General features: G+C 42.5%; 1 protein-coding gene across 5 annotated transcripts in view; it reads left to right on the top strand.

Annotated features, from left to right (window-relative positions):
• The window catches only part of LOC139532002 (disks large-associated protein 1-like), a 282,607-nt gene that overhangs the window by 172,160 nt on the left and 84,587 nt on the right, over positions 1-25,860 (top strand). For 4 of the 5 annotated variants that reach the window (XM_071329086.1, XM_071329085.1, XM_071329087.1 and 1 more), the window contains exons 5-6: positions 8,778-8,958; positions 15,948-16,200. In XM_071329086.1, coding sequence (XP_071185187.1) covers positions 8,778-8,958; positions 15,948-16,200 — 434 coding nt within the window. The remainder of the gene's footprint in view (positions 1-8,777; positions 8,959-15,947; positions 16,201-25,860) is intronic. The other variant, XM_071329088.1, reaches the window with a different exon arrangement.

The following is a 25,860-nucleotide window of genomic DNA, read 5'->3' as shown; positions in this document are numbered from 1 at the left end:
TTGAATTATATTCTCCTACATTATTTTAACATTTCTACAAACGTCAAAGTGTTTTCTTTCCAATGGTACCAATTATATGCATATCCTGGCTTCAGGGCCTGAGCTACAGGCCCAGAGTTGGCGTTAATAACCAGAGTTGAACCAGAACCACGCCCGTCATTATCATATTTCCCAACATGCGCCTTTGCAGGTAGATTTTTGAATTGTTTATTGTTTGTTTCAATATCTATGTTTTTGCATGTACATCGATTGATTAATTAATGTTATGCTACTCAAATATAAATAACATACATTTTTCTGAACTATTCCAATCTGTTACTTGGACTTATTGCACACGTTACTGAAATGATTGTTCCAGTTTAAATGTTTAAGGTAGTATCATATCATTGTCTGTCCCAATCCTGGCAGTCATTCTAAATGCAGGTTGTGGGTGAATCAAAATTCCAAATGATGGATATCCCCACTTTGGCTGAATTCCAATAGCAATTGCATATCATTTTGTAAGCCAGCATGATGTAACTTGCAGGCTTGTAAACTATATATTAGGTTAAAACTAGGCCTTCAAAAGAAGGCCTTATAAAATATGCAATGTGTTCACGGTCATGAACAGTCAAAATCATGTTTTCCATTAAATGTTATGATATTAGAAGCAAACTAGATCAAAGTATGAAAAATTACTTGAGACTAAAGACATGTACTTCGGAGATCAAGTTGTTTTAATGTATCATAATTCTCTCTCTGCATCCAAAAGAAAAGAGAAAACATTTGTAGAGCACAAATATGTTCTGCTAATCATCACCTCTTTCTCTCCTCGTGCATCAAAATTATTTTCGAATACAAAAATTAGTACAGCCTCTCCTTATGATGTATCAACACATAGCGTACATTTTAGATAGATAAAACCACATACCTGCATCCAGAAGAAAAGACAAAACATTTGTAGAGCACAAATATGTCATACCAAACGTCGGCGGACCAGGCAAGGAAGGCGTTAATCAGAGAGGCAACAAAGAGACCAAAGATAACCCTGAAGGAGCTGCAAAGCTAAACAGCGGAGATTGGAGTATCTGTCCATAGGACCACTTTAAGCCGTACACTCCACAGAGCTGGGCTTTATCGAGGAGTGGACAGAAAAAAGCCATTGCTTAAAGAAGAAAATAAGCAAACACGTTTGGTGTTCGCCAAAAGGCATGTGGGAGTCTCCCCAAACATATGGAAGAAGGTACTCTGGTCAGATGAGACTAAAATTGAGCTTTTTGGCCATCAAGGTAAACGCTATGTCTGGCGCAAACCCTACACCTCTCACCACCCCGAGAACACCATCTGATGTTTTTCATCGGCAGGGACCTGGAAACTGGTCAGAATTGAAGGAATGATGGATGGCACTAAATACAAAGAAATGATTGAGGGAAACCTATTTCAGTCTTCCAGAGATTTGAGACTGGCACGGAGGTTCACCTTCCAGCAGGACAATGATCCTAAGCATCATGCTAAAGCAACACTCGAGTGGTTTAAGGGGAAACATTTAAATGTCTTGGAATGGCCTAGTCAAAGCCCAGACCTCAATCCAATTGAGAACATGTGGTATGATTTAAAGATTGCTGTACACCAGCGGAACCCATCCAACTTGAAGGAGCTGGAGCAGTTTTGACTTGAGGCATGAGCAAAAATCCCTGTGGCTAGATGTGCCAAGCTTATAGAGACATACCCCAAGAGACTTGAAGCTGTAATTGCTGCAAAAAGTGGCACCTACATAGTATTGACTTTGGGAGGGGGGTGAATAGTTATGCACGCTGAAGTTTTCAGTTTTTTTGTCTTATTTCCTGTTTGTTTCACAGTAAAAAATATTTTGCATCTTCAAAGTTGTCACGCCCTGACCTTAGAGATCCTTTTTATTCTCTATTTTGGTTAGGTCAGGGTGTGACTAGGGTGGGTAGTCTAGTTTTTTCATTTCTATGTTGGCCTGGTATGGTTCCCAATCAGAGGCAGCTGTCTATTGTTGTCTCTGATTGGGGATCATATTTAGGCAGCCTTTTCCCACTGGGTTTTTGTGGGATCTTGTCTATGTCTAGTTGTCTGCGATCACTACATTAGTTTCACGTTTCGTTTTGCGCTTTATTGTTTTCTGTGAGTTTCATCCAATAAACATGTTGAACTCTATGCACGCTGCGCCTTGGTCCATTAATTCAACCAACGATCGTGACAAAAGTGGTATTCATGTTGTTTAAATCAAATGATACAAACCCCCCCCCCAAAAAATCTATTTTAATTCCAGGTTGTAAGGCAACCAAATAGGAAAAATGCCAAGGAGGGTGAATACTTTCGCAAGCCACTGTACGCGCTCCCCTATTCCCAGGATGCAAGCATGCGTAATAACAAATCAACATGCTATATAAATATATGAACCTGGTGAAATTCACAAAGTATTTTAACAACTGTTATACTTCTAGATTAATAAAGTTTGATCATAAAGTTACTGGCCCCCTCCCTCACGTCAAACACTTTGACCTTGTTCCCTTCATTATTAAGGGAACAAGGTGACACCATCTTAACTCTCATTTTAATACACCAGAGGGGCGTGGTTTATATAGCTAGATAGCTACTCTACTGGTGCCAAAATTTAACTGTAGGGTGTCAGCAAATATAACTAAAAGTTGACCCTATTCATCTATGGCAAAGATACTTATATGTTTCTCCTTTCATCTGTGTCTAGTGTTAGCTAGTTACTGGCTAGCTAGATGTTCAGCCAGCATGGAACAGAAGGGTTCGTTCAAAACTCAGATGTCAAGTCAACACATTGATCAGTGCTGCTGTGAACTGTATCATAAGAGATATGCCAGAAGGGAAATGAATATATATATATATACAAAAACGATTTAATTAATGCAATTTCTGTTACTTTTCAGAATTACATTTTAAAGTAGGTTTTTTTCAACCGAGCTTTATCAGTTTATTCAACGTTTAATGGGACTTTTGGAATTTTCCGTTCTTTGCGCCAAGAGAGGATGGGAATGTTCGCGCCACAATGCTAGCCAAGGTTGCTAATTCGACAGAAGAAATGGACATTCTAAAACCAAACAACGATTTATTCTGGAAATAGGACTCCTTGTACAACATTCTGATGGAAGCTCAGCAAAAGTAAGAAAACATTTATGATGTTATTTCGTATTTCTGTGTAATATGTTGATGCCTATTCTCCGCCGTGTTGGTGAGCGCTGTCTCACAATAACCAAAGCTATATGTTGTGGTAAAGTAATTTTTTTAAATCTAACACAGCGGTTGCATTAAGAACCAGTGTATCTTTCATTTGCCATACAACAAGTATTTTTATGTAAAGTTTATGATGAGTTCTTTGGTCAGATTAGGTGAGTGTCCAAAATATCTCCGGACATTCTGGGGAAATGTTGCTACGTATTCACAATGTATAACCACGATTTGCAGCTCTAAATATGCCCATTTTCGAACAAAACATAAATGTATAGTATAACATGATGTTATAAGACTGTCATCTGATGAAGTTGTCCAAAGGTTAGTGATTAATTTTATATCTATTGCTGGTTTTTGCGAAAGCTACCTTTGCGGTGAATAAATGCCTTTGTGTGTTTGGCTATTGTGGTAAGCTAATATAATTCTATATTGTGTTTTCGCTGTAAAACACTTAAAAAATTGGAAATATTGGCTGGATTCACAAGATGTTTATCTTTCATTTGCTGTACACCATGTATTTTTCATAAATGTTTTATGATGAGTATTTATATATTTCACGTTGCTCTCTGTAATTATTCTGGCTGCTTTGGTGCTATTTTTGATGGTGGCTGCAATGTAAAACTATGATTTATACCTCAAATATGCACATTTTCGAACAAAACATAAATGTATTGTATAACATGTTATAAGACTGTCATCTGATGAAGTTGTTCAAGGTTAGTGATTCATTTTATCTCTATTTTGTCGGTTTTGTGAAAGCTACCTATGCGGTGGAAACATGGTGAAAATATGCGGTTGTGTGTTTGGCTATTGTGGTTAGCTAATAGAAATACATATTGTGTTTTCGATGTAAAACATTTTAAAAATCGGAAATGATGGCTGGATTCACAAGATGTTTATCTTTCATTTGCTGTATTGGACTTGTGATTTCATGAAAATTATATTATATGATATCCCTGTCCCGTTAGGCTAGGCTATGCTAGTCAGCTTTTTTGATGAGGAGGATCCCGGATCCTTAAACAACCTCTGCAACGCCTACAATGGAACGGCATCAAATACATCAAACACATTCTTTCCATTAGTGATGTTACGTTTGATACCAGAGCTCCGAGGCATGCGTCGACATCGCTAAGCATTTTACTTCGAAGGACTGTTCCGATGCTTGTATCACTTTATCAGGAGCACGTGATCAATGATGTCCGAAAGCTTCGTTTTGTCGAGCAACAACCTGATTGGTTTTGTATTGGTTTGGAAATGATTTTTACCAGCATGTGCCGCTAGTGTACAACGTTTTGATCAAAGCCTCAAGTAATTAAATTTTTTGCTGACACAATTGGCTGAAAATGCTCAATGCTTCAGGAAGCTTAGTTTCCCCATCAATACTTTCCATGTGTTTGATACCAATCCTTTCCATCCAGTACTATGAGCCATCCTCCCCTCACCAGCCTCCACTGGCATCTGTCCATTACCTCCCATGTAACTGCCTGATCATGTCATTACTACTAGGGACGTGTGTGTGTGTGTGTGTGTGTGTGTGTGTGTGTGTGTGTGTGTGTGTGTGTGTGTGTGTGTGTGTGTGTGTGTGTGTGTGTGTGGGGGGGGGGGGGGCGGGGGAAGACGGGCAGTATTTCTGTTACACGTATCTCAATTACTTATGAGTATTTTGTCATTTGTATTACATTGTATTACATTACACTTCCATGTATTTTTATAACAAGTGGCCCCCTTTCACCCTGCATTGGTATCAGAGGTTTGATGGCACTATGGTGTGATAAGAGTGTCTGCAGAATTAACTAAATGTATATGTAAAAATTAACCATTCTAAAGCATGATGAGTAGTATTCTAATGCGCTCTGCCCCGAAGCAAGGCCAATTATAATACCCAGTGTGCTTTGCAGTTCATTTTGGTATGTTCATTTTCATGTAGACATTTAAATGTTGGTCATTTAGCAGACACTTATCCAGAGTGACTTACAGTCAGTGCATTCAACTAAGGTACAGTAGAAAAACAACAACATATTACAGTCATAGCAAGTAAAACGTTTCTGTAACCGTTACCGAGAATGTTGTTGCTGTTTGGACCGCCTACTTGCGAATGTATTTCGGTATTTGAAAATACAAAATACATGTATTTTAATGAAATACATTTCAAAATACAAATATTTTGTGTATTGTGATACATTGATATTCTTTATGGTATTTTGTCATTTTTGCCCTTCCCTGTGTGTGCGTACACGCGGCATGTTTACTGGCTATGAAACGCCACAGTGAGGACACATACATAGTCAAGAGAAGAATAAAAGTGTTTGTTATTGCTCCCACTGCAGTCAGTGAATGATGAATTCTGTAATAAACATGCTTCTATGAGGTGAATATCAATGAATCTCCCTCTGGATGCTCAGTCATCATTATGGAGAGAGCTGAGCACTGTGCCACGCCAATTATGTAACGGTGGTGCAGCACAGAGGCAATTAATGACTTTAAATGGCCCATAAGCGCGCACGCACGCACACACACACAGGAATGGAAAATACCATTAAGATCAATGTATCAAAATTAACTAGAATATACCTGTAATTTGTAATGTATTCAATTAAAACGCAGGTATTTTGTATTTTACAGCACTAAAATTTATTTGCGAGTAGCCGGCCCGAACAGCAACAACATTCTCAGTAACGGTTACAAAAACATTTACTTGCTATGACTGTGATACAGTATGTTGTTGTTTCAAAAAAATCTATGAAATACATTTATAAAGCACTTCTGACGTCAGCTGATGTCACAAAGTGCTGAACAGAAACCCAGCCTAAAACACCAAACAGCAAGCAATGCAGGTGTAGAAGCACGGTGGCTAGGAAAAACTCCCTAGAAATGCCAAAACTTAGGAAGAAACCGAGAGAGGAACCAGGCTATGAGGGGTGGCCAGTCCTCTTCTGGCTGTGCCAGGTGGAGATTATAACAGAACATGGCCAAGATGTTCAAATGTTCATAAATGACCAGCATAGTCAAATAATAATAATCACAGTAGTTGTCGAGGGTACAACAGTTCAGCACCTCAGGACTAAATGTCAGTTGGCTTTTCATAGCAGATTATTTAGAGTATCTCTGCTGCTCCTGCTGTCTCTAGAGAGTTGAAAACAGCAGGTCTGGGACAGGTAGCACGTCCGGTCAACAGGTCAGGTTTCTATAGCCACAGGCAGAACAGTTGAAACTGGAGCAGCAGCACGGCCAGGTGGACTGGGGACAGCAAGGAGTCATCAGAGGCATGGTCCTGAGGCATGGTCCTAGGGCTCAGGTCCTCCGAGAGAGAGAAAGAAAGAAAGAAAGAGCAAAAGAGAGAATTAGAGAGAGCATACTTAAATTCACACAGGACACCGGATAAGACAGGAGAAAAACTCCAGATATAACAGACTGACCCTAGCCCCCGACACATAAACTACTGCAGCATAAATACTGTAGGCTGAGACAGGAGGGGTCAGGAGACACTGTGGCCCCATCCGATGATACCCCCAGACAGAGCCAGAACACAATGCCAATTTCTGGGTCGATTAAAACCCATAAATAAAAATGTAGTCTAAATTGTGAGGATTATTATTTTCTAGCCAAAGAGAAAAAACAAGCGTTTGGTGAGAAATAATGACATACATTTTGACACTGACAAACAAACTCCCTCTGTCTGTATTATTTCAGTAAAACTAATTTACTCCTGGCCTAGATTTCAAATTTCTTCATCATTCTATTTTGACGGAAACAGACTTCCTGAATAACATAATGCATTATAATAACAACATAATGTAATCACAGAGAGAAGGAGAGAAAGAGACAGAGAGAGAAAGAGACAGAGGGAGAGAGAGAGAGAGACAGAGAAGGAGAGAGAGAGAGAGGAAGAAGGAGAGAGAGAGTGACGTACATAACACAGCTTGTTGTTCTGTTATGGAGGATTGTACACACACACACACACACACACACACACACACACACACACATATACACACACACACACACACACATATACACACACACACACACACACACACACACACACACACACACACACACACACACACACACACACACACACACACACACACACACACACACACACACACACAGAGGACCGTAGGCCTACTGAGTAGCATGTGTTCATTAAAGCAGACCTGTTCCACTGGGCCTCTCCAGGATAACACGACCCCCTTTGAGGTCGCGGTGATTGCAGGCAGGCTCTTGCATTTGGTCGGACACAGTAAACATGTTCCTGATGGTAATCAGTCCCACAGGGGTTGATCAGTCAGCAGATGGATGGAGACCGTGGAGGGATAGAGTTCCTGTGGTCTTCATAGACCCCCAGTCCAATCCTGTCAATATTGTTGAGTTTTAGAGTGTCTTAAAAGAGATCACACTGTATCGAAATACATTTAAATCACGTTTCTGTCCCCTTCTGTCGTTCCTTCTTTCCCTCAACGTGAATGTGTATTCCTCTTATTCCGCTCTCCATCTCTATGACCCTTCTCTTTCCCACTCTCATCCCTTGTCTCACCCCTTTTTACCCATTCCCCTCTCTCGCCTCTTCCTCTGTCTCCTCTGTCTCCACCCCTCACTGCACCAGTCCCTGTGTGCCCATCTTTCGCCCCATGTTCCATCCATCCAAGAATGAGTAATCGGGTTTGCTTCGCCGTGGTAACCACGCTCTATTTTAAGGAGGCGATACATAATTAAGACAGACTGGACCTGGAGGGAGAGAGTCACAGGAGAGAGAGAGGATGTGTGTGTGTGTTTCTGTGTGTGTGTGCGTGTGTGTGTGTGTGTTCATGTGTGTCCTGTTTGAAAAACAATTCAACTTTCTACACATTCACTTCATTGCATGTGTTAATATTATGTTGTCTGTCCGATGTTTATGTTGTCTGTCCGATGCTGTTGTAATGATGTAATTTCGCATAGAAATAAGGTAAGCTATTTACTTTCATAGGTTGCATAACACCAAAATGCATGTGGAGTTATATTTGTGGACCTACAAACACACACACACACTCACACGCACACACACACACACACACGCATATATACACACACACACACACACACACACACACACACACACACACACACACACACACACACACACACACACACAGGTGTGAAGGTGCTGAAGGATATCACACCTGCTTGGTGCCTGCAGATGAGGGCTAATGAGCTCACCCTTCAGCTTCCTCTGCGGGAGAGCTGTGTGTGTTTGTGTGTGTGTGTTTGGGTGTGTGTGTGTGTGTGTGTGTGCACACGTGTCTGCGTGTTAATCTCTCTCCTCCACCCCTTTCACACACATCTCCCCACTACTTATATGGATCAGAGTCCTTTTTCTCCACTTTATCGTGCGAATCAAAAGATATTCCAAGGACGTTCGCAGCTTCTGAGACAATATGCTTGTTGATTAGATATGGGCTGGTCCTGAAGCGGTTGAAGATTGAAGCGATTGAAGATGCATGAGGCTGTCTCTCATGCATACCCCCCCCCCCCCTTCTCTCTCTATCGCTCTCTCTCCAACCCTCTCTGTCTCTCTCTCTGTCTTACTGCAGGATCTCCACTGACTCGCATTCTCCCAAGCTGCAGATCCGGAGCCACAGCTACCTGCGGGCGGTGAGTGAGGTTTCCATCAATAGAAGCCTGGACAGCTTGGACCCGGCAGGGCTCCTGGCCTCGCCCAAATTCCGCTCGCGAAATGAGAGCTACATGAGAGCCATGAGCACCATCAGCCAGGTTGGTGCCCCTGGGGGGCGCGTACCTCCCCCTGTCCCATTCCCTAACTGTCTCCTGTCCTTACTTACTCCCAACGGTAGCAGGGGAGAGGAAACAACCCTAAAGAACCATTGAAAAAGCCCAAATCAAGCCCAAACCAACCTCAAACCAACCCCAAACCAACCCCAAACCAAAAACAATCCAACCCCAAACCAACCCCAAACCAAAAACAATCCAACCCCAAACCAAAAACAATCCAACCCCAAACCATCCCCAAATCAACAATCAAACAATCATTCAAGCAACAATCACATGGGAGCGGATAATTAAACCAAACCATCTCCAAACATTTGGGTGTTGTTTTCTTCAGGTCTGATGATCAGAGTAAAATTCACAGCACTAATTAGAAATACAGCCCATCTTTTCCCTGACCCCCCCCCCCCCCCATCATCCTGTCTGTCTGTTCATTCCTCTTCTGTAGACTCCAATGACATTCATAGAGAAATATTCCAATTAGGCTTTCTCATTAGAGCCGAAACAGGACTGCTTTCATTTTCAACAGCTAGGACTGCACATGGACTGCAGGGTTGTCCTAAGTACTGGGCGGCTGTTAAAGGGAGAATGGCTCATTGTAATAGCTTGATGGAATAAATAAAATGGTACCGAGCATATATTTTTTAAATTTTAACTAGGCAAGTCAATGCCTTTCTATGGTCTTCGAAAGCCAAGTTAACAAACAGATCACCGACCATTTCGAATCCCGCCGTATCTTCTCCGCTATGCAATCTGGTTTCCGAGCTGGTCACGGGTGCACCTCAGCCACGCTCAAGGTCCTAAACGATATCATAACCGCCATCAATAAAAGACAATACTGTGCAGCCGTCTTCATCGACCTGGCCAAGGCTTTCGACTCTGTCAATCACCGCATTCTTATCAGCAGACTCAACAGCCTTGGTTTCTCAAATGACTGTCTCACCTGGTTCACCTAGTACTTCTCAGATTGAGTTCAGTGTGTCAAATCAGAGGGCCTGTTGTCCGGACCTCTGGCAGTCTCTATGGGGGTGCCACAGGGTTCAATTCTCGGGCTGCCTCTTTTCTCTGTATACATCAATGATGTCGCTCTTGCTGCTGGTGATTCTCTGATCCACCTCTACGCAGACAACACCATTCTGTATACATCCGGCCCTTCTTTGGACACTGTGTTAACAAACCTCCGGACGAGCTTCAATGCCATACAACACTCCTTCCGTGGCCTCCAACTGCTCTTAAATGCAAGTAAATCTAAATGCATGCTCTTCAACCGATCGCTGCCTGCACCCGCCCGCCCGTCTAGCATCACTACTCTGGACGGTTCTGACTTAGAATATGTGGACAACTACAAATACCTAGGTGTCTGGTTAGACTTTAAACTCTCCTTCCAGACTCACATTAAGCATCTCCAATCCAAAATTAAATCTAGAATCTGCTTCCTATTTCGCAACAAAGCATCCTTCACTCATGCTGTTAAACATACCCTCGTAAAACTGACTATCCTACCGATCCTTGACTTTGGTGAAGTCATTTACAAAATAGCCTCCAACACTCTACTCAGCAAATTGGATGTTGTCTGTCACAGTGCCATCCGTTTTGTCACCAAAGCCCCATATACTGCCCACCACTGCGACCTGTATGCTCTCGTTGGCTGGCCCTCGCTTCATATTCGTCGCCAAACCCACTGGCTCCAGGTCATCTATAAGTCTTTGCTAGGTAAAGCCCCGCCTTATCTCAGCTCACTGGTCACCATAGCAGCACCCACTCGTAGCGCGCGCTCCAGCAGCTATATTTCACTGGTCATCCCCAAAGCCAACTCCTCTTTTGGCACCCTTTCCTTCCAATTCTCTGCTGCCAATGACTGGAACGAATTGCAAAAATTACTGAAGCTGGAGTCTTATCTCTCCCTCACTAACTTTAAGCATCAGCTTACAGAGCAGCTTACCGATCATTGCACCTGTACACAGCCTATCTATAAATAGCCCATCCAACTACCTCATCCCCATATTGTTATTTATTTTTTTGCTCCTTTGCACCCCAGTATCTCTACTTGCACATTCATCTCCTGCACATCTATCATTCCAGTGTTTAATTGCTAAATTGTAATTATTTCACCACTGTGGCCTATTTATTGCCTTACCTCCCTAATCTTACTACATTTGCACACACTGTATATAGACTTTTCTATTGTGATATTGACTGGACTTGTTTATCCCATGTGTAACTCTGTGTTGTTTGTGTCGCACTGCTTTGCCTTATCTTGGCCAGGTCCCAGTTGTAAATGAGAACTTGTTCTCAACTGGCCTATCTGGTTAAATAAAGAAAAAAAGAAAAGAAAAGAAAAATAACAAATTCTTAATTACAATGACGGCCTACCCTGGCCAAACCTGGGCCAATTGTGCGCCGCCTTATGGGACTCCTAATCACGGCCGGTTGTGATACAGGCTGGATTCAAACCAGGGTCTGTAGTAACACCTCTAGCACTTAGACTGCTGCGCCACTCAGGACCCCCATGGAAACCATGCGTTTGATACCGTTCCATTCACTTAATTCTAGCCACCACTGGTCATTAGCAGAACAGCTAATTGCGAATGCTCTGTTTCGTGTAGTACAACATACATTGTTTCCTGCTAGATGCTTAATTCTCATAGCACACCTTGGAAAACCAGTGTGATTTATGTCTCTCGCCACAGTAATGCTGCACAGCCGTTGTTTAAAAGCAATTACTGCCATGTGCACTGGTGGCACGCTTTATAAAGTAGACCTTAAGCATCTGCTCATATATCCTTGTGTTAAGGAGCTGAGCAAACAAGTTTTCTGAACCAAAAGTGTTCAAAACCCAAAGTGTTTCTTAAATCGGAATATTTGTGATTTAAGAGAGTGTTGTGGAAACACTTTGTGGGGTTTCAGTGCATGTAAAAGGCTCCATGAAAACACAGACACAAAAAAAACATATCTCTCATACAATCAAATGATTAAGAAATGCAAATGATTTATAGCCTAAATATTGATTGATGATGAGGGCATGTGGAGAATATTTTGGGGGAATTCCACTTTCATTTTTTCCCAGTGCTTTATTTCGACAGATTAGAAACAGGAGTAGACAGAGAAGGACTGAAAGTGGGACAGGTGGAAGTGGGAATTGAACCATTGAGGCAGTAAGATGGTACATTTAATTTGAATTTCACAGAAATGTCACACACTGAACCACACAGCCGCACTGTATTTTTTTCTCCGGAGTGAATTGAAATGGACCAACAAAAAAAATTTACTTAATAAAAGTGAATGCAAGTAATTTCATTGATTTGTTCATTTCATTTGATCAAAAAACGTAAGAATAAATCAAATTTAATATTTTGCTCAAAATGTAAGTATATTTTATGAGGATAACCAAAGATTTAAAATTGAGTGATTGAACTCATTGGGAGTCTGTTTTTAATCTCTTTGCACTTCTTATCTTGCATGTGGCTGTGTTTTTAGAGGATGTTGGGTAATTCAAAAATGTTTACACAATGTTTGAAGAAAGACAAATATACTTCTATATTAATATTAGCTTGTTGCGCCATGAGGTGTAATGGATCATGATGAACAGACATCAAAACCCTCAGGAAAATGACATTCAATGATGAGAGTGACCCATTCCCACATTTACCATTTTTTATGGTAGCGGCAAATACAGTATCCTGCCATGCTTGTTGTAAAACCTCTAGTTAATGTTGGTGGAAGGAGCACTGTGCTCAGCAATGCCTGCCAAAATGGGTTAATTGGGCAAATTATCAGATAAATAAATAAATTGTAAACATTCAAATATTCCAGAAACACCAAAATAGTATTAAGAAGCTTAGAATGTATCTAATTCTGCACTAAACAGTACTCGAAACACCTAAACAATGTTTTTAACATTTCCCAGTAGGGCTCCCTGTCCCTGGCAAGGTGTTGCACACTTGATTAAGTGGTGTTACAACACACCATGTAATGTAAGGGTTAAGAAACATTTTTTTAACACTAATTCTAACCTCGACCCTAAACCCCCTAGAAATATACTTTTTCCTTGTGGGGACCGACAAAATGTCCCCAGTTGGTCTAAATTTTGTTTGTTTACTATGTCCACACACACTAACATGTCTACACACACACACACATAGGCCTTTAGTGTGAGGCAGGCAGCAGCGGACTGTCAGCCACAGTGACATCTACAAAAAGCCCGACCAGACTGCAGCATACAGGAAGACAACGGGAAAGCACTCAGGCTCCTGTGTGTGTGTGTGCGTGCGTGCGTGCGTGCGTGCGTGCATGCGTGCGTGCGTGCGTGCGTGCGTGCGTGTGTGCGTGTGTGTGTGTGTGTGTGTGTGTGTGTGTGTGTGTGTGTGTGTGTGTGTGTGTGTGTGTGTGTGTGTGTGTGTGTGTGTGTGTGTGTGTGCGTGCACTGTAAAACAAAAAGTATACGTTGATTCAATGTACAATAGTAAGGCAACCATCTGCAATAGGATTGGTACTTTACTCAACAAAATAGCATTGAAGTTGATTCAACGTAAAATTCTAATAAAATACAACAGCTGTACACTTTACCGTGAAATGCTTACTTACAAGCCCTTAACCAACAATGCAGTTCAAGAAAGAGAGTTAATAAAAGATTTACTTAATAAACTCAATTATCAAAAAATTATCAAATCAATCAAAAAGTAACACAGGAAACGTACATAACAATAACGAGGCTATATACAGGGGGTAACGGTACCGAGTCAATGTGCAGGTTAGTCGAGGTCATTTGTAAAGTGACTATGCATAGATAATAAACAGCGAGTAGCAGCAAGGTAAAAACAAAGAGGGGGGCGGGGTGGTCAATGTAAATAGTCCGGGTGGCCATTTGATTAGTTGTTCAGCAGTCTTATGGCTTGGGGGTAAAGCTGTTAAGGATCATTTTGGTCCTAGACTTGGTGCTCCAGTACCTCTTGCCATGCGGTAGCAGAGAGAACAGTCTATGACTTGGGTGACTGGAGTCTTTGACAATTTTTTGGGCCTTCCTCTGACACCACCTAGTATAAAGGTCCTGGATGTCAGGAAGCTTGGCCCCAGTGATGTACTGGGCCGTACTGGGCCTGCCAGGTCTCTGACCTCATCCCTATAGGCTGTCTCATCGTTGTCGGTGATCAGACCTATCACTGTTGTGTCGTCAGCAAACTTAATGATGGTGTTGGAGTCGTGCTTGGGTTAAGTGCCTTGCTCAAAAGCACATTGACAGACTGAGTGGCCAAATTGTAAGGCAACAACTGCAATATTATTGTGAGTTTGGTCAACCTTTTGGCTTATAGCTGAACCCATATTCTGAACCCATATAAGTTGAATTGTGTGTTCACTCAACTTTGAATCTTAGGTTGAGTGAACCTACAATTCAACCTGAACATTTATTCTAACTTATTTGCTTATTTCCCAGTGTGCATTGCGTTTATAGTGAATTGTAGTTACCACCCATGACTGTATTTGTTAGTGACAGACACATGGTTGTTTTATTCAACAGCTTCAATATTGCCTTCACAAAGTGAGTGTCTAAGTTAGCTTTAAAATGTAACTCTTTATGACAAAGTCTTTCTTTGTTGGCTAATGCAGTGGTATGAAACTCCTGGTTTACAGGCCACATCAAGCCTGCAAGTCACATTATGCTGGCTTGCAAAGTGATGAGTAATTACTATTGAAATCCAGCCAGAGTGGGGATATCCAACAATCTGAACTTTGTAGGAGATATTGAATTTTGAAACTCCGTTTAAATCATATTTTTAGAATTGAGTAGAATCATGTATCCAGAGCGACTAAAAGAAGCAATTAGGGTTAAGTGCCTTGCTCAAGAGCACATTGACAGATCATTTTGGAGATTTGAAACAGCAACCTTTCGGTAACTGGCCCAGCACTCTTAACCGCTAGGCTACCTGTCGCCCTATAAACTGGAGCAGCCATCTCAGTAAGTCCAACTACTAACAGATTGAATTAGTTTAGAAAATTGCATGTTGTTTGTGTAGCGTAAGATAAATCAACCAATCAAAGTACATGCAAACGCAGTTATTGAAACAGACAATTAAGAAATTAGACCTGCAATAGTGCATGCTGGGAAATTTGATAATGATGGGAGTGGTTTTGAGCAAGCATGAATTTGTTTTTAAAAAATGACAGTGCAAATGCACATGAGTATGTATGCATATGAATCACTGAGAGATTGTGGTCACACCATAGCCTTAGACTAAATGACCGAAGGCCCTGGAGGTTCAGAGCTCTCTAATAGCTCCTTTCCTATCTATGACATTATATATCTAACACCACACAAGCTCTCTTCCTATCTATCACATTATACTGTATATCTACCACACATGTTCTGCGGCCCTCTCCGGCCAATCACCTGCCCCCATTCCAACATGTTGTCTCAAGCACCCAGTCAGTCTTCCTCCCTCCTCTCCTTCATATCCTGCTAAACCCCCGGTCACAATTCACCCAGGTACCCTACATCTCCCATACTCCCTCTTTTCTCCTTCCATGCAAATCTATTAGGCTAGAAGAATGAAAGTCCACCTTGGAGACTTTTGGTTTCTGTGGAGTCCTGTAGGGGACTATGAAGACAATACAACCACTACACACACTTTCCCTTAGTTTAGTTCTCCAATGTTGTGACACTTATTTAGACAAGTTGTGAGTCCTCCCTCCTGTAGACATGGAGAGACACACACACGTCCTATGTGTTTTGCCAACACACCCCTATAGCACTGCACTTGGATGGCCCGTGAACTTTCACCCTGCAACTTTTCCTCCCCTCTGCACTAAGTACGTTTTCTGATTGTTTTGTACTTGTCTTTGTGTCGTTTGGATTCCTCAAAATCCCTGAATATTCTATAAACCCTTGTGTACAAGGCTTCTCTCTGGTGAGGTGTGGGGCGTAGGTCTCTCTAACTTGTGTTTCCCGTTTCCTGTATGTGTGTGTCTGTTGCCCCCTGCAGGTGAGCGAGGTGGAGGTAAACGGGCAGATCGAGGCAGTGTGCGAGTCCGTCTTCAGTGAGATGGAGTCCCAGGCGGTGGATGCCCTGGACCTCCCCATGTCGGGCTGCTTCCGTATGCGAAGTCATAGCTACGTCCGTGCCATCGAGAAGGGTTCTTGCTCCCAAGATGAGGAGGGCATGGTGGGGGGCAACATGAGGGCTATCCCACCCCCCCGGACGACCACCACCGTTAGGACCATCCAGAGCAGCACAGGTCAGTCACACGCACGCACACACTCACTCACACTGTACACACACATTATGGGCCATAGCGATACAACAAAACTTTAGCTACCTAGCAGTTCAACCCAGACTCTAGGTACAACACATGCAGTATTGAAACCATGCATACGTACAGTATTTGTCCATATTTGCATATGAAATGTATACAATGTACAGGGCGGTCCGGAATGATTGGATCCCTTGATAAAGATGAGCAAAAAGAGAGTACATAATTGTATAATTTGATACTAACACAATTGCTCATGTATTATACATAGACATGTATATAATGCATTATGCATGTACTATTGCACTGCTAATGTAAAGGGACATCGATTGGATTAGCGTTGCACGTGTAAATACACTGACAGCTTAGTCCATACAGTACAGGTCTTCTTTTATACTGTAGACATCTCAGCGGTGGGCAGAGGAGTTGAGGGCTGATATGCACACACACACACACACACACACACACACACACACACACACACACACACACACACACACACACACACACACACACACACACACACACACACACACACACACACACACACACACACACACACAGAGCCTCAGAACATCTCCTTATAAATATTAGATCCCCTCTGTGCAGAACTGTGTCTGTATCTCTACTGGGCCTACCTTTAAGAGATTGTTCCTGCTGATCGAAGTCTGTATGGGGCCCTTATTTTAGCGCCCTGCCTCTCGTCCAGTAAAGCATTGAACTAGAACATTAGTGCATGGGCTGCATGCAGTATTGATGTTGAGTGGTGTTGGCGTTCCGAGTTAACTTTGTCTATTTTTTCCTCCATAAAAATTCCCCATCTTGCATTGTAGCCATGCAGAGACAGAGCCTGAGCGCATTCATCTCTCTCTCCCCCTCCCACACTTCCCTTCCCTCTCTCTCTTTCCCTCTCCCCTCTCTCTCGCTCTCTTTCTTTAATTATCCCGATTAAAAGGCAGTTCTTTCTTCCGCCCAGCCGACGAGGTTACAGTCGGCTAATTAAAACCATTTAGCGCAGATTGTAAGGATGGCAAAACCTGTTCAGTCCAGTTAAAGGCAATCCTCGTGATTCAGAGCAAACATTCATTTAGTGCCATTTCAAATTCTGCTCCGTTGATTCCCTTTTCCCTCCCAAGGCAGCGGAGGATAACAATGTATTTTACTAAGTCAGTGGGAAGAGTATGAGGTAAGGTCATCCGGAGATTCGCCACATGTTTATTTAAAATAAACACACAATTATAAGGCGGTGAAGGCTGGAGAAGGAATTTGATGTTTGCGTTTCTTGTTTGGGTAATATTGATCTCTGTGAGGAGAGATTTGTGATCGAGGGCAGCACCTCCCGGACTCTAGTAGGGTACATCCCAAATGGCACCCTATTCCCTGCATAGTGCAACACTTGGGCCCTGCCCTACTTTTGAGTAGTGCACTATATAGGGAATAAGGTGCCATTCGGAACACAGAGCTCTAGTCACGGAGGAAGAGGAGGCGAGAGGGACATCATTCATCACATCAAGTGCTATTGGCATGAACTCTACTGCTGGTGGGCCAGATGTCTGGTCTGGTCTGGGAGCAGGAGACAGATAAAACATGATCAAGTACAGGTGGTATTTGATCATGTTTGTCATGCAGACACAAACACACACACACTTATGTGCACACACACACACACACATATTTGTGTGCGCACAGACAGACACACACGTTATTTCGTTTCAGTTTTAGTGTTAGTGTTAGGGACAGAAAGCATGCGTGGGAGGCTAGGAGCCATTGGGGTTGTATAGTTTTGTGTGTTTTTGGGGATGTCACTTCTTGTAACTGGAGTGCAGTAATACATAAGGTGATGGGCCGGGTCATAGGTTAGCTTAGGTTTAAGTCAATCTCATTGTGATTTAAAAGGAATAACATCAAGACTGGTTAAAAAAAAAGATGGTGGAAGGAATCTCTCGCCCATGTCTACACAAATTCAATGCTTTTTAACTTTAGTAGTACGTAAGAAGAATTAAGATAGCTGCACAGGTGATTTTTTCCCCCTGATAGCTAGTGATAGCGATGAACAAGCTAGGCATAATCTGAAACATCGCCATCTCCAAGCTGCATTTACCTGCCAGATTCAACAGCTTGAAAATCCCAACAGCTTGAAAAAAACAACAACAGCTTGACAACCCCAATAGCTTGAAAACTAAAACTGAACATAATACATTAAGGGTTTCATTGTATTTGAGTTAGTTTTGGAGTCAAAGATAATAGTTTCGGTATAGTTTTAGTTTGTTAATAAAAAAAATGTCAGAACTATTTTTATTTTTAGTTTCCTATATTAACTTTGCTCCACACCCACACACAAGCATCCACCAACACCCCCGCACACACACCCCCACACACACCCGCACACACACGCACGCACGCGCACACACACACACACACACACACACACACACACACACACACACACACACACACACACACACACACACACACACACACACACACACACACAGCTGCCTGGAAGTCGATCAATATTAATTTGCCGAGGATGTAAAGGCAACACCCTCCTGCCCCAGACAAACAGACAGACAGCATGTAGTTGGTAGCTGGGGGCTGAGGGATGACTGGCGGAAGCAGCAACAGCTGTTGGCCATTTAATTCACATCAATTTAGGCGACCCAGATTGAGTCATGTGATCATGTGATCATGTGACAACTGGAACGGTATGGTGAGCCTGGAGCGCTTCGTTAGAAAGCGGTGTAGTTTGTTATCGACGACAGCCTTTGGTTGTGGCAGTGCTCGGTGCTTTGATTGGGTGTTTTTGATTGGTTCTGTGATGGTAAACTTTGATTTGACTTGCTGTGTGTCTCAGTCTGATAGACCCCTGACCTTAATTCACTGCAGGGGATTCTGGGTCGATCTAAGTTGAACACATCTCCATAGAGAGAAGAAAGGAAGAAGAGAGAGAGAGGGAGACTTGAGAGAAAGCGAGGAGAGAGGTAGAGGGTGTGGTGTCAGTCATAACATTATTAAGCACTAAAAAGCCAGGCGCAGTAGGGGATTGGCCCAGATTACTGTCATGGTGCTGGCACTTTGTAATTCATCACATCCTCACTTCTCCCCTCCTAAGTCCTTGCTCACGTTAAATAATTGTCTACTTCTTTTTCCTCCTTTCTCACTCTGCGTTCACGGACGCATGCACAAAGGCAGGTGGGCAGGGCACGCACGTATGCACTAACACACACACACACAAACACACAGGTTGCAGAGGGTGCCATGGTGTGAAGGAGCCTGCATGCAGCCCCTGCAGGTTCAGAGATAAGATACATATATGTAGCAGACTAAACTCCCCACTGAATGACATGAATGCTAAATGGTGTTCAGAAAGAACGTGGCATGTGACAGTGTTGCTGTCAGAATTTGTCCTTCAGGCAGTAGAACACATAATAGATGGAAACAGTGATGTACAGTATTGTAGTGAACGGGGATAGCCAACCCCGCTTGTGGGGTTCAAACACCAGACCGTAGGCAAACTTGCTAACCACTGCTCCAACCGGGTTAATCCACTTTGGGGGAGATGGTAACCAGTCTACCAAGGCAAGGGTTGCTCCAGTATGTTGTGTAGAACTCATGAAAATGTATTCCAAAGCCAGGAGTCTGTTCTGTTTCCACCAAAGATGCCAGTTAGAAGGGCAGCAGCATAGTTGATATCACTGGTTGTGTCGCAAATGCCACCATATTCCCTATACACCGCGCACTACTCCAGAGACCTACGGGCCCTGGTCGAAAGTAGTGCACTATAAAGGAAATAGGGTGCCGTGTGGGATGATGCATCTCACAGTAAGTACTAGTTAGGTAGATTCATGCTGACAACCAAAGGTAGTGGGTCTCTCTGAATGAGACGTACCGCAGTGTCTCCCTAGCAGACACTAGGCGTGTCCCAAAAGGCACCCTATTCTCTAGATAGTTCACTACTTTTGAGCAGCGCTCTATAGGATTCCCTGTGGGCCCCGGTCAAAAGTAGTGCACTATACAGGGATTAGAGTGCCATTTTGGGACGCAGAGTGTTTAGCTCTGTATCACTCACTGGGCTCAGGTTGGCTTTGCTCTCAATGTCATTCTGTTGAATTACAGGATTAGGTAGTAGGACAGTCTTTCTCACTCACTCAGTCTTTTAGACAGAAGCACACAGAGAGGCTCATGTCGGGACAAAATAGTATTTATTGCACACTCTATATCTATCTATCTTGCTCATCCTGAGTGCTGTGAGCAGACAGTAATGTTATTTTTGGAAGGTTATAGAAGGGGAAAAGAACCCAAATATGCTTTTTGCAGTAAATATCAGTTCATACAACAGGCTCGGTCACACAGAGACTCATGAAAAAGGAGTAAATAGCATTCATACATTTTTTTTTTTTTCTCTGTCAAATCACACAATTTGCATAGAAATACGGACAATTTGTGCACGGACAGTTCATGCATCCATCAACGGATGACTCACATTAAAAAAAAACATTGGCTCACACAAAATGTCTGTCATCATACAGACATTATGGAACATGCATTCTTCTTCCCATCCTCTTTCTCCTCTGAGAGTGTTCCAGAGAGAAGCCATCCTAAAGAAGCAAGAGAAGCAGACATGCAATAAAAACCCTCTCACACACAAACACACTCACGAACACAAAACACACCGAGTCCCGGACAGGTGGAGCACAAAGCATCGACATTTCACAAGTTAGCTGCTGGGAGGCATACAGAGAATGTGTGCCAAATTGCACCCTATTCCCTTTATAGTGCACTACTTTTGACCAGGGCAGGGTAAAAAAGAATGCACTCTGAAGGGAATAGGGTGCCATTTGGGACGTAGCCAGGGTGAGTGAAAAAGTTTGGCACGGTGGTGAATATTGCATGTCGTCTGTCAAGGATGGAAAGAGGAGATAGAAGTTGCGCAGTACCAGAAGGGCATTTTGTTTCAAAGCACACAAAAAAAGTCACATTCTGACCACAAGACGCAGATGCTAATCTATCGTCAAACTCACCTACCACACTGCAATCCTTATGACTATGTATGATCATTTTGACCCTCAAAGCAGAAGAAAGGAATTCAAAATAAGGGTGGATCTTTTGATCTATTCTGTTAAAAAATGTAGTGTTTAATTGATGCTCTCTCCCACTTCACTTTTCCCTCAGTAATATCAGGTACAGTTCCCTGCGTCCCAAACGCCAGCCTGTTTCCTATGTAGAGCACTGCTTTTCACCAGGGCCAATGGAGGGCTGATAAAATTGTTTGCACGATATAGCAATAGGGTGCCATTTGGGACACAAGTCTGGCCTGGGATAGGAATGTTGGTCATGGCATCAGCTCCTTGGGATTGGTTTAATAAAGCTGTGGTGATTCTTCTCTTAAATCTGCGGAAAACAATCCATACCAATCTGGTAATGTGAGGATTTAAACCGCATTAAACCCCCAGTCTCCTTCTACACTGGTTCGCCTCCAGTCAAATCTTACACCACTTACATCCTACATCTGTCTTCACTTATCCTGGCTGCCTCCCAGAGCCCAAATCAGTGGTGCACTATGTTGGGAATAGGGTGCCATTTGAACCGCAGCCCTGTTCCTCTGTTTAATCTTGTTGGTAGATAGAAGGCTGCTCATCCCCTCTCCTCATTCCTTCATCACCTTCCTCTACATCTGACAGAAAAAAATTGCTTTCCTAGTACGGAGTAATTAGAGGCGTAAAATCAGGTATTCCTTCACTGTGAGGTGACCTTCAATTAAAGCTACTTCTGCATGCTGGTCAGGTGTATTTATTTGAAGGATCAGTATGATGTGCAATTAATAGATTGTTTTAATGTGAAATGAATATGGTTGATTTAAGGTTAGGGTGAAGTGCAGTGAATAGTGTCACTTTGTAGGATGTCAATATAAATGAATGTATGATGGTTGTTTGTAATTTTGTCTTGTGTTATTGTTTTTTCCATCGAGGACCACTTTGGAAACCAGCGTTTTGATTAATACTTTCAAGTGATATCCTCTGGGTCCACATTTGTTGTGTCTGTGTCCATTGCCCAAAATAAATTCAATTCAATTCAATACCTGCACATGTTGGTCCACTCCAAAACAATTCCAGCATCCAAACAGTGCACTGCCCGCCCGCCATTTAATGAATGGAAAGAGTCACAAAACATCAAAAAGTACAATTACATTCGACGATTGCCATTAGGTCTACACTTTTGTATCCTGAATTAATTGGTGTCTTGCTGTAAAAATGACATTTTTTGTAGAAAGAAAAGACAGGACACCTAAAAGGGTACTGAAATACAGGAATGTCCCTGTGTGGTGGTGGGGGAGTTACTTTAATTTGGAATAAGCTTTTATTTTAATATTTACCACTGTAGCAGTACAAATTGCATTTTAAACAAATAGGAGAATGGTTAAATTAGCATTATTTAGAGACCCCCTCCAAGTTAGATTTTTGTTGCGTTTTGGGGGTCTCATCTCTCATTCAGGGGGGTTGAGACCCCTCTGGCCCCCTGTAATTTGCACTCTGTCCATAAGCTTTAAATACAGTGTTACAGAAAGTCTTCAGACCCCTTGACTTTTTCCACATTTTGTTACGTTACAGCCTAATTCTAAAATGGATTAAATCAGTCTAGCCTAATTCTAAAATGGATTAAATCAAATTACACACAATACCCCACAATGACAAAGCAAAAACAGGTTTTTAGAAATGTGTGCAGAAATGTCACATTTACATAAGTATTCAGACCCTTTACTTAGTACTTTGTTGAAGCACCTTACAGCGATTACAGCCTTGAGTCTTCTTGGGTAGGACGCTACAAGCATGGCACACCTGTATTTGGGGAGATCTCCCATTCTTTTCTGCAGATCCTCTCAAGCTCTGTCAGGTTGGATGGGGAGCGTCGCTGCACAGCTATTTTCAGGTCTCTCCAGAGATGTTCGAACATGTTCGTCCGGGCTCTGGCTGGGCCACTCAAGGACATTCAGAAACTTGTCCCAAAGCCACTACTGCGTTGTATTGGCTGTGTGCTTAGGGTCGTTGTCCTGTTGGAAGGTACACTTTGACTCCAGTCTGAGGACCTGAGCGCTCTGGAGCAGGGTTTTCATCAAGGATCCCTCTGTACTTTGCTCTGTTCATCTTTCTCTCGATCCTGACTAGTCTACCAATCCCTGCCGCTGAAATACATCCCAGCAGCATGATGCTGCCACCACCATGCTTCACCGAAGGGATGGTGCCAGGTTTCCTCCAGACGTGTGTTAAAAGATTTTATAAAGGTTTAAGATAAATGATTAAGTAATTCTACCCGGAAACTTAACCATTAGGAATTAGAGGTTTTGTAGCATGGACAAAGAGTAATTAAAAATAATAAGAGAGGAATGTATGTGTGTCCCGAAAGAAAACAAAGAGGAGCCTTAACCTATGTTTGAACCGACCCGGCTATAACTCTGGGGAGATAAGATAGGACAGGGAGAGGCCCTCCAGGTTTCCCTTATTTGGGGGGGACTGGAACTGTCAGCTGGGGAGTGATCAACTGTGGTGAGAATTGTAGAGAAGTAGATAGCTCTCCTAATGTTAGTGTGTATGTATGTGCGTATGTTAAGAGAATGTTATAAAGGGAACATCACTGTATATGCACAGGGGGGCTCTCGTAAATAAACTTTCTGACTATCGTAGCTGGGCCTCCGTCTGTTTCATTTCAACCAGTTTCCTACAAATTATGGGTTTCAGGCTGAGTAGTTAATTGAATTGGGTTATTGAACATCGAGAACATAATTCTCGTGACACGTGACACTTGGCATTCAGGGCAAAGCGTTCAATCTTGGTTTCATCAGACCAGAGAATCTTGTTTCTCATGGTCTGGGTCCTTTAGGTGCCTTTTGGCAAACTCCAAGTGGGCTGTCATGTGCCTTTTACTGAGGAGTGGCTTCCGTCTGGCCACTCTACCACAAAGGCCTGATTGGTGGAGTGCTACAGAGATGGTTGTCCTTCTGGAAAATTCTTCCATCTCCACAGAGGAACTCTGGAGTTTGTCTGGGCGGCAACTCTAGGAAGAGTCTTGGTGGTTCCCATCTTCTTCCATTTAAGAAAGATGGAGGCCACTGTGTTCTTGGGGACCTTCAATGCTGCATACGTTTTTTGGTGCCATTCCCCAGATCTGTGCATCGACACAATCTCGGAGCTCTACAGACAATTCCTTCGACGTCATGGCTTGGTTTTTGCTCTGACATGCACTGTCAACTTTGGGACATAGTCAGGTATGCGCCTTTCCAAATCATGTCCAATCAATTGAATTTATTGCAGGTGGACTCCAATGAAGTTGTAGAAACATCAGGATGCACCTGTGCTCAATTTTGAGTCTCATAGCAAAGGGTCCGAATACCCAAATAAATAAGGTATTTCAGTTTTATTATTTGTAATACATTTGCTATAATTTCTAGAAACCTCTTTTGCTTTGTCATTATGGGCTATTGTGTGTAGATTGACGAGGGAATTTTTTAAAATTCCATTTTAGAATAAGGCTGTAACGTAACAAAATGTGGGAAATGTCAAGGGGTCTGAATACTTTCCGAAGGCACTGTAGATGTATAATTTCAGCCAGAAGTTCTAAAAGCAACACAGATATTTGTGTACTGCAACGTCACTTTAGGCGGTGCATGTGCCGGTGTGCATGTGTCGTGTGTGCATGTGCCGGTGTGCATGTGCCGGTGTGCATGTGTCGTGTGGCCACCGCTTATGTTCTAACATGACATTCTCTGTTTGTTTGGACTCCTTCTGATAACTATGATATTTTGTTGCAAAAAGGGTTTAGGAAAAAAAAAAACTTTTAATCTGATCTGCTGCATGAACATGGAGTTAGGCCTGTAATAAAGCTTCAAAATATACTTTTAGAGTCAACGTTATGTGAGTCCGTGTAAGTCTGTGTAAGAGTTGGTATTTGAGGTCAAGGCTGGTCAACACTGCCCCTAGGGGCTTGGTGTAGCATAGCGTTTTGGCAGTCCCCTTTCTCTGTTTATGGGGAACATGCTGTGAATTCCAACGTGTCTATGGCTGTGTCCCGGGCAGCCCTTTCCCTACGTAGCACACTACTTTTGACCAGAGCCCTATGGGCCTGGGTTAAACGTAATGCACTATATAGGGAAAATGGTGTGATTAGGGACTCTGAGAATGGCACATTGCCTCATCTTCTACTGCCTTGCAGTACAACTACCTCTATCAGAGCTAGAGGAAGGCAACAGGAGGTAGGAAGGCCATATTGAGAGTACATCAGTGAAGCTCATTCAAAACTCCTTGTGATATTGATACATGGAAGGCCTAATGTAGGGAGCGTCTGTTATGACATTCAAAGACCCATCTCTCGGCTTCACGGTGTTGCCGTCGGTTACTGTGGATTGGCCATCTGCTAGCTCAGATATTTAAATGTGAGGGTCAAAGCTTTGGAAAGTCAAATATGTTACAGTATAGTTCCCTCAATAATAATTTGTTAGTTACCTGGTCAAAAAATCCTATAGAGATCTCATGGCTCTAAATTCTTTTGATTTAATACAGATTTCAAAATGCGTATTTTGAAAACAGAATAAACGCTTTGACAAGTTTGTGTTGGTGTTTATTCTGTGAATGTTGATGATTACAGTACCAGTCA

The sequence above is a fragment of the Salvelinus alpinus genome, chromosome 10 (genome assembly GCF_045679555.1).
Source record: "Salvelinus alpinus chromosome 10, SLU_Salpinus.1, whole genome shotgun sequence".
Taxonomy (NCBI): domain Eukaryota; kingdom Metazoa; phylum Chordata; class Actinopteri; order Salmoniformes; family Salmonidae; genus Salvelinus; species Salvelinus alpinus.
Note: the sequence above shows the minus strand (reverse complement) of the source record. Positions and strands in the feature narration are given on the sequence as shown.